At 36.0% G+C, this 15,631-nt stretch overlaps 2 protein-coding genes across 2 annotated transcripts; both read left to right on the forward strand.

The window, feature by feature from the left end:
- The first annotated feature begins 257 nt into the window (after positions 1-257).
- On the forward strand, positions 258-11,157 carry LOC132735215 (organic cation transporter protein-like). The gene is made up of 7 exons (XM_060722154.1): positions 258-463; positions 3,182-3,434; positions 4,118-4,221; positions 9,171-9,325; positions 9,586-9,754; positions 10,162-10,374; positions 10,755-11,157. The coding sequence occupies exons 1-7, from the start codon at positions 312-314 to the stop codon at positions 11,032-11,034; spliced, it is 1,326 nt and encodes a 441-aa protein (XP_060578137.1). The 5' UTR covers positions 258-311; the 3' UTR covers positions 11,035-11,157.
- A 1,401-nt stretch (positions 11,158-12,558) lies between these two features.
- On the forward strand, positions 12,559-15,394 carry LOC132735216 (organic cation transporter protein-like). Its single transcript, XM_060722155.1, has 3 exons — positions 12,559-12,707; positions 14,163-14,314; positions 15,229-15,394. Exons 1-3 carry the CDS (start codon positions 12,681-12,683, stop codon positions 15,314-15,316), a joined length of 267 nt encoding a protein of 88 aa, XP_060578138.1. The 5' UTR covers positions 12,559-12,680; the 3' UTR covers positions 15,317-15,394.
- Positions 15,395-15,631: the final 237 nt, after the last annotated feature.

Here is a 15,631-nt window from a genome sequence, read left to right on the forward strand (position 1 = left end):
CACAATGGGCCTTTAATAAGTCGGAAGAATAGACAACTGTATAACATAGGCATTAAATTAAGCATTTTGCTTCTCACAGTTACACAAACAATTTATTATAAACATATTTGATTTATAATTTCTCTTATTGTTGAGTGTGACAAGTAAATCTTTCATTTAAATAATGAAGTAAAACCAGTACAAATTGTACATACTCTTATATCAATCTTATCGTATATCTTTACCAAAATTTCTTTGCTGCATACATGCATTATGATGTAAACGTTGAATTACGAGATTTAGCAATAGCGCGGATCTGGACAGACCGAAACATGGAGTCTAAAACGATCAGTAAAAAAACTTTCAATTCGAAATTATTTCAAAAGTGTAAAGGTTTTATGTTTATGTTTGTATGTTTGCCGTCAATGTTTGCCGGAATGCAGATCATGTCATCCGTATTCACACTGTTCATACCCAAATACAGGTATTTTTGTTTTTTTTTCTCTCTATTGTACATTATATTTTACATACAATTTGATTTTGTTTTAAAGTGGATTGGTCTACATCGAGGACATTTTCTATAAATATTTCAAACATTGATAACAACAGAAGAAATGTATCATTTGGATATTGCTACAAATAATTTCTTGAAAAAAAGAAAAGAAAATTCTATGACATTTAGTTCTGTCGTTCATAATTATGATGTATAATGATATTTTGTTCTTGAACATTTTATTATCTACTATATACATATTATACATTCAATACCGGCTCATGTATCTCACACTTGCCAACAATATGCATATACATGTATATCAAGGCTTGTCTGATACCAGATATTTCCAACTTAATTATTTATTGTATGACAGTTCTTCCGCTATAGACCAATCACTTTAACAACAGGAACTCTTTTAGAAAATTCCGCTTTCCTTTACTTTCTGAAATACGTTGCTAATTTATATTAGTAACCCTTTAAATGTTTTATATAGACATTGAATGTACTTATTAAAGTATGCGTATGTAATGCATAAGTGATTCCAAGAAAAGAAAAGTTTTATCATAAAAGAAAACAACAAAATGAATGCATTCGTTGATTAAGTTTAAATGATACAGTCTTATTAAATTGGCACGGAAAGGTGATAAAAAGTAGCTATTTTCAAAACCGTTTCTCTGCTTATATAGGTATGTAGTAATTAAAATGAACTGAAATATTTTAAAACATCATCGAAGCCACGTTATGCCTCAGAAATGACAACAACTTTTATTCTTAAAATGTGTTTTGTAATATTTCAATGCCAGCTTAAATGCATGTTTTGTGCTTATAACTGAAAAGAAAAATAACGCTGACTGGGAAATAATTTGTCATAAATTTAGCAAAATATAAACAACAACAAAAGTATAGTTTAAATGTATTATATTTATTGATTCAATATGTACCCTGTGTTGACAGCTTATATGTGCTCTAAAGTATGTAAACAATGGTAAACAATTGTTTCTACGAAAAAAAAAATAGCATGATATTTAGGAAATATCACGAAATTTATTTTTTAAAGAAAAACATGCTTCTTCATTTGTCATATGAAAATTTCAGAAAAATATTCTCTATTTTATTCCCTCATATTCTGCTAAAGAGCTTTACAGATGATGCTGTGAACTATGAAAGGGAACCCAATGTACTATAAAAAGTTAGCTGTTAGGATATCTTTAATTTATACAATTAAACATCGGGTGATCTGGGTGAGTTGAGTCACACACAAAACTGTAAACATAGTACAGTACATACGTAAAATGTCACACGTGTCACAAATTCGAACCGAATATGTCTCACGTGTGCCATATTCGGTCTGTGCCATATACGGTCCGACATACGTACTATGTTCAAACGATGGTGGTTTCATAGTGCAAACGCACGCGATGCAACTGTTTTCACATTTAATTTATGTTTTTTCCTCACTAGAAAGAAGTGCATTTCACAAATAAAGAAATTAGAAAAAAATAAGTATCTGCTGTTATAAAAGTATGCAATACAATCAACGTTATAAATTGCCTTCGGAATATTAAATGTCCGGGGCTTCCGTAAGAAATTGTTGCTTGAATTGAAAAAAGTATGGTGGCTGATTTGGTACCCTTTACGCGTTGCGCTGTCGATAGAGACAACACAGCCTATGTCAGTATCGCCTTTTCTTCTTGTCGCCAGCGAAACGGACCAAACGGCGCGTTGTCGCACTGTCGTCTTTTATCCTGTCGCTAGCGAAGGACGCCAAACGGAGAGTTGTCTTGCGGCGCGTTGTCGGCGCCGTTTGGCGTTCATCATTAGCGACAAGCAGACAAAACGACAGTGCGACAACGGGCCGTTTGGCGCTTTATCGTGCTCGTTAGCGACAACTTGACGCACAAAAGTGTTCCAAATCAGCCACCATAAAAAAGACAGAAGGATCATAAACTGAATGCAAACAATGATCTAGCAAATGCTGCTTGAAAAGACATTATTTATGTGCAACATTTTATATCTGAAATGAATTATGTAAACGCATTTATGTATGTTACGCGAATAAATAATAGAAAGTGTGAAATGTGTGTGCACTATGTATCAATTTTACATGGAGATTTCATCGTCAAATTAATGATACTCATATAAATATTGTAAAAGTATTTTATCTTCAAAACAGCCATGATATTTAAACTTATACTTGACACAAAATGTGCAATGAAAATAAAATGAATTCATCAAAACCGTTTGGTTAATATCATTAAAGGCCCATTATGTCCAAGAAATGCTGTTATTTTTATTTCTCAAAACCTTTTAATTTATAGTTTCCAAACAATTATTCATTGGAACCAGCTCCTTCCTTTCTTCATTTGGCAATTATTCCAATTATAGTGATTTAGTATTTTGTATGGAAGTGCTACTTTGTTTATTTTTGGAACTCAACTTTTATTGTCCATCATGGTTTAAAATTATTGTTTATAATTTAAGTTTACTACATTCTGTAAACAAGATTTTTTTAGAGAACCTACAAAACAGAACATAAAATCAAAATTAAATAAAAATCTAAAAAAAAATGTAATTTTTATTGATAACAAACTCAATTACAACATACAGGATTTTTTAAACGAGGGATTCAATCTTGAAATCATAATTATCACATATTAAGATATTGTTTTTGTATTTCGATATCATATCTATTTTTTTTCACACCAGATGCCGTATTCCTTTCTTTACAAATGATACATTCGAAACGCAGGGGAGACGTCAAGAGGTATTCGTTAACAAGACCATACCGATGGTTGTTGAAGGGGATGATATGTCCGCATATTCACAATGTGAAATATACAAAACTTCTTTAAGTACATCATACTCAGCTTTGAATATGCCGCCTTCAAATACAAGTACAGAGCAGTGCAACAAGTGGGTGTACGACAGCAGTGTGTTAAAGGACACCTTTATTACACAGGTATAATCAAAGCGCTGTAGGCACTGAATAAAGGCATTTTATGTAATGGTTGTTACATGGTTGTTACATGTTGTTAAGCAGAAATACCTTTTTTGTTTGATCTTTTAAGCAGTCATTCAATTTCATCTGAGTCCTGCTAAACCTAAACATTCAAACAGAATGCGCTAGTGATAGTTTTTTGACATGGTTATCTTCACTAACTTACATCAAAGGAAAACACACAAAACAAATGTTTTCTCTCAAAGTTTATAAAATAGTTAAGTGTGTTGCTCCGAATCTCGTCAAAAACTTTTGATTCGTTTATATCATAAAGCTATTCAGCTATCTTCGGTGCTTCTTCTCAGCGGCCATCTTGTGTCTGACAAAAACGTACGAAGGGGTACCAGTTTTTGTCTTTCATCAGTAAAGCAAGAGTGACTTTTTTTAAAAACAAACAAGCAAATCATAACAAAACTGTTTCTATGTACGCAGTTTGCTGGTGTGTACATGCCTTTGGATGTGTCTGTCGCAAACATGTTTATCATCTTCTACTTTATAGACAGAATTTGGAATTCTAAAAAAAGTAGATCTAACTAAAAACTGAATATCTTGAAAAGAAATTGTGAATTTTAATTAATACTAGTTAATGACACCTCCACTTGGCTTAATGCTTTATTAATATGGATATACATTTGTTTTTCAAGGCAAATCTTGTGTGCAAGAGGGAGATAGCCCGAGCAAACGCCAACATGATCTACTTCAGTGGTATGATGACAGGTGCTTTAGTTATAGGGCTACTGTCCGATATGTAAGTCAACAAAGAGATCAAGATCAGGATAAAATTTAAATACTCAAATATTATCCACTGTTTATCCTCATAGATTAAATATTAAATATCACCTTGAAAAAAATGGACTTGAAATAGCATGATAAAATAAATTTAATATTATTTTTATCTCTAATTAGGATTGTTTCTTTGCAAATGAGCATTTTTTACATTTTGTTTATGTACCATTAAATTTTAGCAAAATACCCATCAATTTTAGAATCGTAAAGCAATGAAAATAAAATCTTGATCCTCATCTTTTCTCAGTGAACATGTGGTCTGAGGTTAGAACAATTGTTTGTTGAGTTGTGGTATACTGGGTTCTTGCGTTACATTTGTTTTGTGTTAGCGACAACCAATGTCTTAGTTTTATTTATAATCATATAAACGTATGTGAGAAGTTAGCAGTGAACAGTGAGCTAAGCAAAAAGGCATTTCAATTTATATAGGGAAGGTAATGATCTGCTGTAATGCTCAGCTGTATTGGGCATCTAGCAGGGCATTCCTAAATATAGTGTAAAAATGCTCTGCTGCAATACTCAGCTGTCTTGGCAATCTAGCAGAGCATTCCTAGCTTTACTGAAAAAATGCTCTGCTGGAACGCTCAGCTGGCTAGGCAATCTAGCAGTGCATTACTAAATATAGTGTTAAAATGCTCTGCTGGAATGCTAAGCTGGCTAGGCAATCTAGCAGGACATTACTAAATATAGTGTACAAATGCTCTGCTGGAATGCTAAGCTGGCTAGGCAATCTAGCAGGACATTACTAAATACAATGTAAAAATGCTCTGCTGGAATGCTAAGCTGGCTAGGCAATCTAGCAAGAGCATTACTAAATATAGTGAACAAATGCTTTTTTTGCAATGCTAAGCTGGCTAGGCAATCTAGCAGGGCATTACTAAATATAGTGTAAAAATGCTCTGCTGGAATGCTAAGCTGGCTAGGCAATCTAGCAGGGCATTCCTAAATATAGTGTAAAAATGCTCTGGTGGAATGCTAAGCTGCTAGGCAATCTAGCAGAGCATTACGAAATACAGTGTAAAAATGCTCTGGTGGAATGCTAAGCTGGCTAGGCAATCCAGCAGGGCATTACTAAATAAAGTGTTAAAATACTATGCAGGAATGCTCAGCTGGCTAGGCACTATAGCAGAGCATTCCTAAATATAGTGAAAAAAATGCTCTGCTGGAATACTAAGTTGGCTAGGCAATCTAGCAGAGCATTACTAAATACAGTGTAAAAATGCTCTGCTGGAATGCTAAGCTGGCTAGGCAATCTAGCAGGACATTACTAAATACAGTGTAAAAATGCTCTGCTGGAATGCTAAGCTGGCTAGGCAATCTAGCAGGGCATTCCTAAATATAGTGAACAAATGCTTTTCTGGAATGCTAAGCTGGCTAGGCAATCTAGCAGGGCATTACTAAATATAGTGTAAAAATGCTCTGCTTGAATGCTAAGCTGGCTAGGCAATCTAGCAGGGCATTGCTAAATATAGTGTCAAAATGCTCTGCTGGAACGCTCAGCTGGCTAGGCACTATAGCAGAGCATTCCTTAATTTAGTGAAAAAATGCTCTGGTGGAATGCTCAGCTGGCTAGGCAATCTAGCAAAGCATAACTAGGTATAGTGTAAAAATGCTCTGCTGGAATGCTCAGCTGGCTAGGCACTATAGCAGAGCATTCCTTAATAGAGTGAAAAAATGCTCTGGTGGAATGCTCAGCTGGCTAGGCAGTCTAGCAGGGCATTACTAAATATGGTGTAAAAATGCTCTGGTGAAATGCTAAGCTGGCTAGGCAATCTAGCAGGGCATTCCGAAATATAGTTAAAAATGCTCTGGTTGAATGCTCAGTTGGCAGACTAATTCTGAGTTCCAGGATTTATTGTTGCCAAAGTTTTATTGACATTTTCGACTTCTAGGCAATCCTGAGGCACTCGCAGACTTTCAGGTATTTTCGGTGCCAATAGAAATAATGATATTTTTGACTTCTAAGGACCTTTAAGAGACTATTTCATTGTCCTGCGACTTTTTGAAGGACACTCGCAGACTTTCAGGAATTTTGGTGCCAATGCTGATATTGATAATTAAGACTTCTAAGAACCCTCAATAGTCCATTTTGGTCGTCTGCGACTGATTCTTGGACACTCGCAGACTTTCAGGTATGGTTGGTGCCAATGGAATTAATAATCATATTTTTGACTTCTAGGGACATTTAAGAGTCCATTTCATTGGCTTGCAGCGTATTGTTGGACACTCGCAGACTTTCAGGAAAGTTTGGTGCCAATAGAGATGATGGCAATTTTTACTTCTAGGGACCCGCCAGATTCCATTTTTATGGTCTGCGACTGATTCTGGGACATTCGCAGACTTTCAGGAATCTCTGGTGCCAATGGAGATAATGACATTTTTGACTTCTAGCGACCCACCAGAGTTCATTTCGCTGGTCTGCGACTGATTTTGGGACACTTGCAGACTTTCAGGAATTTTGATGCCAATGGAGATAATGACATTTTTGACTTTTAAGGAACCGCCAGAGTACATTTCTTGGGTCTGCGACTGATTCCTTGCGACTCGCAGACTTTCAGAATATTTAGTGCCATTGCAGATCATGACTTTTTTACTTTTAAGGACCCCTTAGTCATAAGCAGAGCATTTTTACCCTAAAATGTCATTATCTGCATTAGCACCAAAAATTCCTGAAAGTCTGCAAGTGCCCAATAATCAGTCGCAGACCAACGGAATAGACTCTGGATGGTCAAAAATGTCATAAATTGTAATTATCTCTATAGGCACCAACAATTCCTGAAAGTCTGTGACTGTCAAAGATTAAGTCGCAGACCAAAAAAATGGACCATGGATGGTCCCTAGAAGTAAAAAATGTCATTATCTGCCTTGACATCAAAAATTCCTGAAAGTCTGTGAGTTCCTCAGAATCAGTCGCAGACCCAAAAAATGGATTCAGAAAGGTCCCAAAAAGTCAGAAATATCATTTTCTGCATTGACACCAAAATTCCTGAAAGTCTGCGAGTGCCTCAGAATCAGTCGCAGACCAACGAAATAGACTCAGGAGGGTCCTTTTGAAGTAAAAATGTCATTATCTCCATTGGCACCGAACATTTCTGAAAGTCTGCGAGTGTTCCAGAAACATTCGCAGACCAACGAAATGGACTCTGGATGGTCCTAAAAATTCACAAATGTCATTATCTGCATTAACACCAACAATTCCTGAAAGTCTGCGATCGTCCCAGAATCAGTCGGAGACCAAAGAAATAGACACTTAAGGGTCCCGTAGAAGTAAAAAATGTCATTATCTGCATTGGCACTAAATATTTTAGAAAGTCTACGAGTGCCAAATAATCAGTTGCAGACCAACGAAATTTATACTTTATTTAAGAATGCTCTGCTAGTTTGCCTAGACAGCGCAGCATTCCGGCAGAACATTTTTACACTAATTTTCAAAATGCTTTGCTGGATTGCCTAGCCAGCTCAGCATTTTTAACACTATATTTAGGAATGCCCTGCTAGATTGCTTAGCTAGCTGAGCATACCAGCAGAGCATTTTTCGCACTATATTTTGGAACGCTCTGCTAGATTGCTTAGCCAGCTGAGCTTGCCAGCAGAGCATTTTTACACTATATTTAGGAATGCTCTGCTGGATTGCCTAGCCAGCTGAGTATTTTTAACACTATATATAGGAATGCTCTTCTAGATTGCCTAGCCAGCTGTGCAATTCAGCAGAGCATTTTACCACTACATTTTGGAATGTCCCGCTAGATTGCTTAGCCAGCTGTGCATAACAGCTAAGCATTTTTACACTATATTTAGGAATGCCCTGCTAGATTGCCTATCCAGCTGTGCATACCAGCAGATCATGTTTACACTATATTTTGGAATGCCCCGCTAGATTGCTTACCAAGCTGAGCATAAGAGCAGAGCATTTTTACACTAAATTTTGGAATATCCCGCTAGATTGCTTAGCCAGCTGAGCATAACAGCAGAGCATTTTTACACTATATTTTGGAATGCCCCACTATATTGCTTAGTCAGCTAAGCATAACAGCAGAGCTTTTTACACTATATTTTGGAATGCTCCGCTAGATTGCTTAGCCAGCTGAGCATACCAGCAGAGCATTTTTACACTATATTTGGGAATGCCCCGCTAGATTGCTTAGCCAGCTGAGTATAACAGCAGAGTATTTTTTACACTATATTTAGGAATGCCCTCCTAGATTGCCTAGCCAGCTGAGCATACCACCAGAGCATTTTTACACTATATTTTGGGAATGCCCCGCTAGATTGCTTAGCCAGCTGAGCATAACAGTAGAGCTTTTTACACTATATTTTGGAATGCCCCGCTAGATTGCTTAGCCAGCTGAGTATAACAGCAGGGTATTTTTTACAATATATTTAGGAATGCCCTGCTAGATTGCCTAGCCAGCTGAGCATACCAGCAGAGCATTTTTACACTATATTTAGTAATGGCCTGCTAGATTGCTTACCCAGCTGAGCATACCAGCAAAGCATTTCTACACTTTATTTTGGAATGCTCTGCTAGATTGTTTACCCAGCTGAGCATAACAGCAGATCATTGATTTCCCTATATAAATCGTAATGCCTTTTTGCTTAGCTCACTGTTAACTGCTAACTTCTCACATACCATATAAACGTCAGTGTCTTGTATAACTGATCAATTCTGTATTCAGTTGGCTACGTTGGCTAAATGCTAGACATAGTAAATTAAAATTACAAACTAGATATCCCTAAATTTGAAAATGAACATTTCTAAAACTGGAAGATGGACTTATAAGAAATTCGGCAACTTGAGGGTAAACAATTTACATTCACACATGTTACAGTGTATAACAGAAACAAATAATACATGTATAGATTTTTGTGATATTGCAACTTACATTTTATCTTTCGGTTTTACATTTTCAGGTTCGGTCGAAAGAAAGTATTGATCTTTAGTACATTAATGCATGTAGGCGGTGCGTTTGGATCTGCTTTCGCTACTGATTACATCTTTTTCGTTGCCATGAGGTTTATCATTGGAGTTTCATGTACAGGAATGTACACCTCGTCGTTTGTTTTAGGTATGTGAAACAATGTGAATCTTTTTTCTTTCAAAATTTGAAAATATTAAAGATTTGTAAATAATTTGACAGTCATCAGATTGTTATAGTTTTCATTGACCACAGTTCATGAAATGAATGACTTTATGCATCGGATTACTTGTCCGAAAATTACCGGGAAAATGATTGCGAATAGCCCGAATACCTACCGGAAGTTAAAGCGATATAAACTGTCTACGACCGAAAAATATTCCGATTTATGATCTTGTTACTTCATGTAGGAATGGAACTTGTGATTCCATCAAAGCGAGTTGCGGCTAGCTACATGCTAGATATGGCATGGTGTGTAGGACTATACATCTTGTGTTTTCTTGCCTACGTCACACGCAGCTGGGACATGATCCTTCTAGTCATGGCTTCACTGGCGGTGCTTCTCTTTGTGTGTTTATGGTTAGTGTAAAAAAGAATCATGGCAGTGCATAAAATTCATAGTCAATGAATAATAGGCAAAAATAGGTCCTGATTCAGCCAAGATTTTGTTTAAATAAGCATCTGTTTATGCCCCCATGATCTTTCAAGTGAATGAACTTTGACGCGATTTCATAAAGATACAAACAAATATTCTATCGAATACATGCCTTCTTATTTAAATATATACTCTTTGAAAAAACGCATGCATGGCATCTGATTGTTTTTGAAAAATCACCCTCGGTATAATAGTGATCCCTCGAAGCAAAGAAAGGGTAATTCAAGCGTAAAGTTATTACCAGGTTGCTGAATTGATATTTATATTAAAGCTTAAGCATGGTTTATCACGTCTGAGTATTTCTGAAATATACTTTTTTATTTTGTCTCAGGATAATACCAGAATCGCCAAGATGGTTGAAGTCAAAAGGTCGGTTTATCGAGGCCAATGCTGTTATTCTGGAATGGGAAAACATTAATGGTAAAAAAGCACTTACTGATACTTCAAGTAAAAATACCAAAGATGACATTGAACCTGAGAGTGTTCTCAAAATGTGCACTATACCTAACTTGTTGATAAGAACCCTCCTCATTTACTTGAACTGGTAAGCCATATTTTTATCAAAACATTTTCAAGAGCAATGACTCATTGAAAATTTTGTAGTTTCTATTCAAGATGATTTACATAAATATGCTTACGAATTATTCTTGCTACTTATGAAGAGTCTTGTGTCCGAACGTTTTTTAATTATGCAATAAACATGAATTGGTGACTCTTTGTAAAAGAAATACGTGACAAGGTGTTTTAATCTAGGGCACATTCATGTTTGCAATATTTTAGTAATTTTCCAGAGCCAATTTTATTAAAAATTCATATTTAAAACTCAATATTATATTTTGTCTAAGCATATTAAACTTCAAGCTTCAATTCACCGGGATAGCAATGGTGAATAATCTAAATCTCATTTCTGGTGTTTTCGTTCAGGTTTGTTATCATTATGGTTAACTTTGGAATCAGCTTAAATGTTGGGAATATGGATGGAGATTTATTTGTGAATTTTGCGATAATCAGCAGCATGGAAATGTTAGCATACACTTTCTGTTTCCTTTTGCTCAACAAAACAGGCCGAAAACGCCTTCTGGTAGGAACATTGTTCTTCTGTGGCGGAGCCTGTATTCTATCAGTGTTTGTCATGTTGTTTTTTGACAAATGTAAGTATTTTTCTTTTCATTTCATTTTGTTTCATGGTTTTAAGTATTGTTAGAAATTTAATGGCTAAAATTTGACTAATTACATCAGAAAAGCATCTTTATGCTAGCCATGTAACACTTAATATGGTTGCTAGCTGAATGTACATAATTTCAAGAGCAATGATAATATTGGACATATTGAGGGTTCATACATAATTATCCCCCGCATATGCAATCGGAAGGGGGGTATTGTTTTGGCGTTGTTCGTCCGTCCATCGTCCGTCCTTCCGCTCTCAGTGGACAGTAATAATGTGGCTAGAGGGACAATAGGTAACTGTTCTTTCTCTTTGATGTCATTCATTCGGTAATGCTTTTATGTGGCTATTTTCTTTTGTGTGCCTAAAAAGAACAATAGAGAGAACAATAGAGTAGCCACATAATTACTGTCCCGTTAGAACGTCCTTTCATCCGTCCGTCCGAATTTCGTTTCCGCGCTAGTTCTCTACAACTACTGGCTGGAATTCAACAAAACTTTATGAGAATCATCAATATTAAGAGGAGATGCGCATATTGTCGGCTTGTTCCAGTCAGACCTTTTATCTCGGAGTTATGGCCCTTGGTTAGCTATGCATATAGAGCAAAAATCGTTTCAGCGCTACTTCTCTGCAACTACTGGCTGGAATTCAACGAATCTTTATGATAACCCTCAATATCAAGAGGAGATGCGCATATCGTCGCCTTGTTCCGGTCAGACCCTTCAACTCAGGGTTATGGCCCTTGATTAGTTATGCATTATGCATATAGAGCAAAAATCGTTTCCGCGCTACTTCTCTGCAAATACTGGCTCGAATTCAGCGTAACTTAATAGGAAGCTTCAATACCAAGAGGAGATGTGCATATAGTCGGCTTGTTCCGGTGAGATCTTTCAACTCCGAGTTATGGCCCTTGATTAGTTATGCAGTACATGTATCCATATAGAGCAATAATCGTTTCCGCGCTTCTTCTCTGTAACTACTGGCTGGAATTCAACGAAACTTTAAGTGGAACTTTCAATACCAAGAGGAGATGCGCATATCGTCGCCTTGTTCCGGTCTGACACTTCAACTCAGAGTTATGGCCCTTGATTAATTATGCAACTGCTGTATTGATTTCAACAAAACCTTATAGGAACGATAGATACAAAAAGGCAATTTACATCTCAATGGCATGACCTGATATTACTATTTTATACGGAGTTATGGCTCTGTTATTGCACTGAATGTTTATCATGTGCAAAGATTATTACTGTTTACGCCATGATAAAAATATATAAATAAAGCCATATGTCTTCAGTTGTTGTGTAAGTAATAACCAGTACTCGGCGGGGGATATAAATTCAACTTATTTGCTTGTTTATCATTATATTATTATGTACACTCTTTTAAGCAAAACTTTTGAAAAGTTTTTAATTTAATGGATATATATGAACTACCTAAAAATTAAACCTATATTTTTGCTAAGTTTATATTGTTTTTTTTTTTTTGTGGCAATTCGCTTACTTATTTTGTGTACCATTTGTTTCAGCGTTATATTGGATCACGTTGGTTTTGTCTTATATCGGTAAGTTTTGGATATTACTGCCTCGCATTCTATCATCTATGTTTGGTCAGCAGAACTATTTCCGACAAAGGTTCGAAACTCTGGAATCGGTACGAGCAGTGTAGTTGGCTTTGCAGGAAGCATGACTTCACCATATATCTCTGACATGGTACGCTTTATCTTTGTCTTGAATGATTTATATATGGATCATTTGAGCAGCGTCACAACAAAACCAACATAATGGGTTTGCTACCAACATGGATCCAGAGCAGCCTGCGCATCCGCACAGTCTGATCAGGATCCATGCTGTTCGCTGTCAGTTTCTCTACTTGTTATAGGGTTTGTAAGCGAACAGCATGGATCCTGATCAGACTGCGCGGATGCGCAGCCTGGTCTGGATCCATGCTGGTCGCAAACACACTATGTTGGTTTTGTCATGACGCGGCTAATTTGTGTGTGAACACAGGGCCTGATGACATATGACGTGACAACTACATATGTTTCAGAAAAAATCACTCCTGACATAAGTAATTACTTGATAAGGTAAAAATGAGAAAAACATGTAGAATGCTTTATTACATAATTTCTTCATTTAGGTGGATTTCATAGAAATTTTAAGTTCACTTAGGACATAATAATCAGGACATAATAGAAGTCAGTATTTTTATATATTCCTGGGTGAGAGATAATTTTAGGACAGAACAATCACGTGACTATAAATTAATTGCTTTTGCTTATCAATGTTTCGGCATCAAGATAAATATTGAAACAAATAACAAATTGGGTGAGAAATAGAAATAAAGCACACCATGGTGTTGTACAACTGCACATTTTTGTTTATTAATAAATTGCTAGATTTCCTTAACACCATTAATATACAGCCCTGTTAATAGTTAATATATATTTTTCTGACAAGAAATAAAGTTAATAAAATTAATAATGTTGGAACGTTTTGTAACTAAACATTTTTTTCAGGTTTCTGTACGGTGTTCCGTTAGTGTCATCGCCTACGAAGAAAAAAATTGAAACGCAAAAGTCAGAAACACGAAAGGACGGTGGCGAAATGACGACGGGACGAAAACGCGAAAACACGAAAGTATGAAAACGGGAAAACGCGAACAGACGATGACGAAAACGCGCAGACCTGATGACGAAAACTCAAAAATTGAAGTCTATAATTATAGCATTTTCGTCATAGTGTCTTCGCATTTTCGTCGCTGTCTCTTCGCGGTGTCGTGTTTTTGCTTTTTCTCTTCTTGTTTTCGTCATCGATAACGTCCCTTCGCGTTTTTGATTTTTCGCGTTTCAAATTTCTTCTTTTATAGGTGATAGCCCTTACGGAACACCGTATTTCTCCGACATGTATGCCATGCCTTGTTGTATGAGATATACATGTTAATCAGGCTCCAAATTTGCAGCATACACTACATTCCCTATGTAATGAATTTTTTTTTATCTTTAGTTCAAATAAAATAGTTTCACTTTTCTCTTGTCCGAATCTTAGTTCCGTTTATCTTTTCCTTTATCTGACTCCGAAACAATATCCTGATACCATTGCCCCTTATAAAAATAAATTAATAAAAAAATCATAAATCTACTGAATATCTTTTTTTTTTAATTTCAGGGAAAGTATGTACATGGTTCGTTCGGAGAGGTTTTGCCGCAGATCATGTTTGGAGCTTGTTCTGTCATAGCTGGTATGACGTCACTTCTTCTCCCGGAAACCAATGGAAAACCACTTCCGGAAACTGTGTTTGACGCTGTCCAATTTGGAAAGTTAGTACTTACAATTCTAACGTCTAATCTAAAGTGCGGAAGCACTGTCGGGACACGTGGGATCTTTTTGAAAGACAAATGTTAATTCGTGGCCACACGATGATGATTGTTTAGGGGCTTACTCGTGACTATAAGTTAAAATATGTGTTTCTTTTTTATATTAAATCGTGCCTTTTATAATTATTATCATAATAATTTTCTCCAGGCACTGTATAATTTTAGACAGTTCCCACGTACCCTTTTAGACATGATTATAACATTTTTTTAAATAGGAGGGCGCTGTACATTTTTAGATGATTTGTAATGCATGTAAGATTGTAATATAAGATTTTTATTATTAAGTGTTTCAATAATAGTAATTAGACGTGAACTGGTAGAGAAAAAATAAGAAATACAAAAAGTTATACAGGCGAAATGATTGTCGAATAAAATTACAATTATTTATAAAACTATCATTTTCTTGTAACTTATCTTTGGACAAACACATTTGACTTGTTTCATATGATTTTGAACTTTTTACAAGTTTATGCAATAGTTAATTGAAAATTTAAGGAAACGTGAAATATTAAGGGCATCTTATTTTGAATAATTCCAGTTAGAATAGATGGAACATTTTTCACTTATTTAAATATTCTAAAGACAGATTTTTTTTGTTATTGCTGACATATGTATTAATATAGACCTGTTTACAACGCCTCCCATTGTCTCGATTCCCTGAATGTTTGTATTTTCTCGCGCATGCTCAGTCTGTGTTGGACAAAACAATAACAGCAACAACAACAACAACTAAAGCACAGCTTTGTGAACGAAAGATGCATGTGAGCAATTCTGTGATATTTGAAGGGGTAGGGGGGGGGGGGCACTATAAAGCCTATCTAAATATATTCAAAATCATTATTTTGATTTCATTTCAGGAAAAAAGCGGACGACAGGAATAGCCGGTTTACTGTTTTCTATACCAATGATGCATTTAACAAAGATGAGCTGTCAGGCGAAGTGTAGTGCTGAAACTTAAAAATTATAATTGAGCCGTGTCACGACAAAACCAACATAATGGGTTTGCGACCAGCATGGATCCAGACCAGCTGCGCATCCGCGCAGTCTGATCAGGATCCATGCTGTTCGCTTACAAATCCTATAACAAGTAAAGAAACTGATAGCGAACAGCATGGATCCTGATCAGACTGCGTGGATGCGCAGGCTGGTCTGGATCCATGCTGGTCGCAAACCCATTATGTTGGTTTTGTCGTGACACGGCTCATATTTTATCATGATGCGTGCGTGTCGCGCTTATATGTTTACTTTCTGATTTGAATT

The sequence above is a fragment of the Ruditapes philippinarum genome, unplaced genomic scaffold (genome assembly GCF_026571515.1).
Source record: "Ruditapes philippinarum isolate M1 unplaced genomic scaffold, ASM2657151v2 ctg10127_1_1_1_1, whole genome shotgun sequence".
In the NCBI taxonomy this organism is placed as follows: Eukaryota; Metazoa; Mollusca; class Bivalvia; order Venerida; family Veneridae; genus Ruditapes; species Ruditapes philippinarum.

Excerpts from the sequence above, each read along its gene's own strand:
- LOC132735216 (XM_060722155.1), top strand. The coding sequence starts at position 12,681 with ATGACTTCACCATATATCTCTGACATG. Across the intron at positions 12,708-14,162 it reads CACCATATATCTCTGACATG|GGAAAGTATGTACATGGTTC; the intron begins GTACGCTTTATC and ends TTTTAATTTCAG. Across the intron at positions 14,315-15,228 it reads GACGCTGTCCAATTTGGAAA|GAAAAAAGCGGACGACAGGA; the intron begins GTTAGTACTTAC and ends ATTTCATTTCAG.
- LOC132735215 (XM_060722154.1), top strand. The coding sequence starts at position 312 with ATGGAGTCTAAAACGATCAGTAAAAAAACTTTCAATTCGAAATTATTT. Across the intron at positions 4,222-9,170 it reads ATAGGGCTACTGTCCGATAT|GTTCGGTCGAAAGAAAGTAT; the intron begins GTAAGTCAACAA and ends TTACATTTTCAG. Across the intron at positions 9,326-9,585 it reads CACCTCGTCGTTTGTTTTAG|GAATGGAACTTGTGATTCCA; the intron begins GTATGTGAAACA and ends TACTTCATGTAG.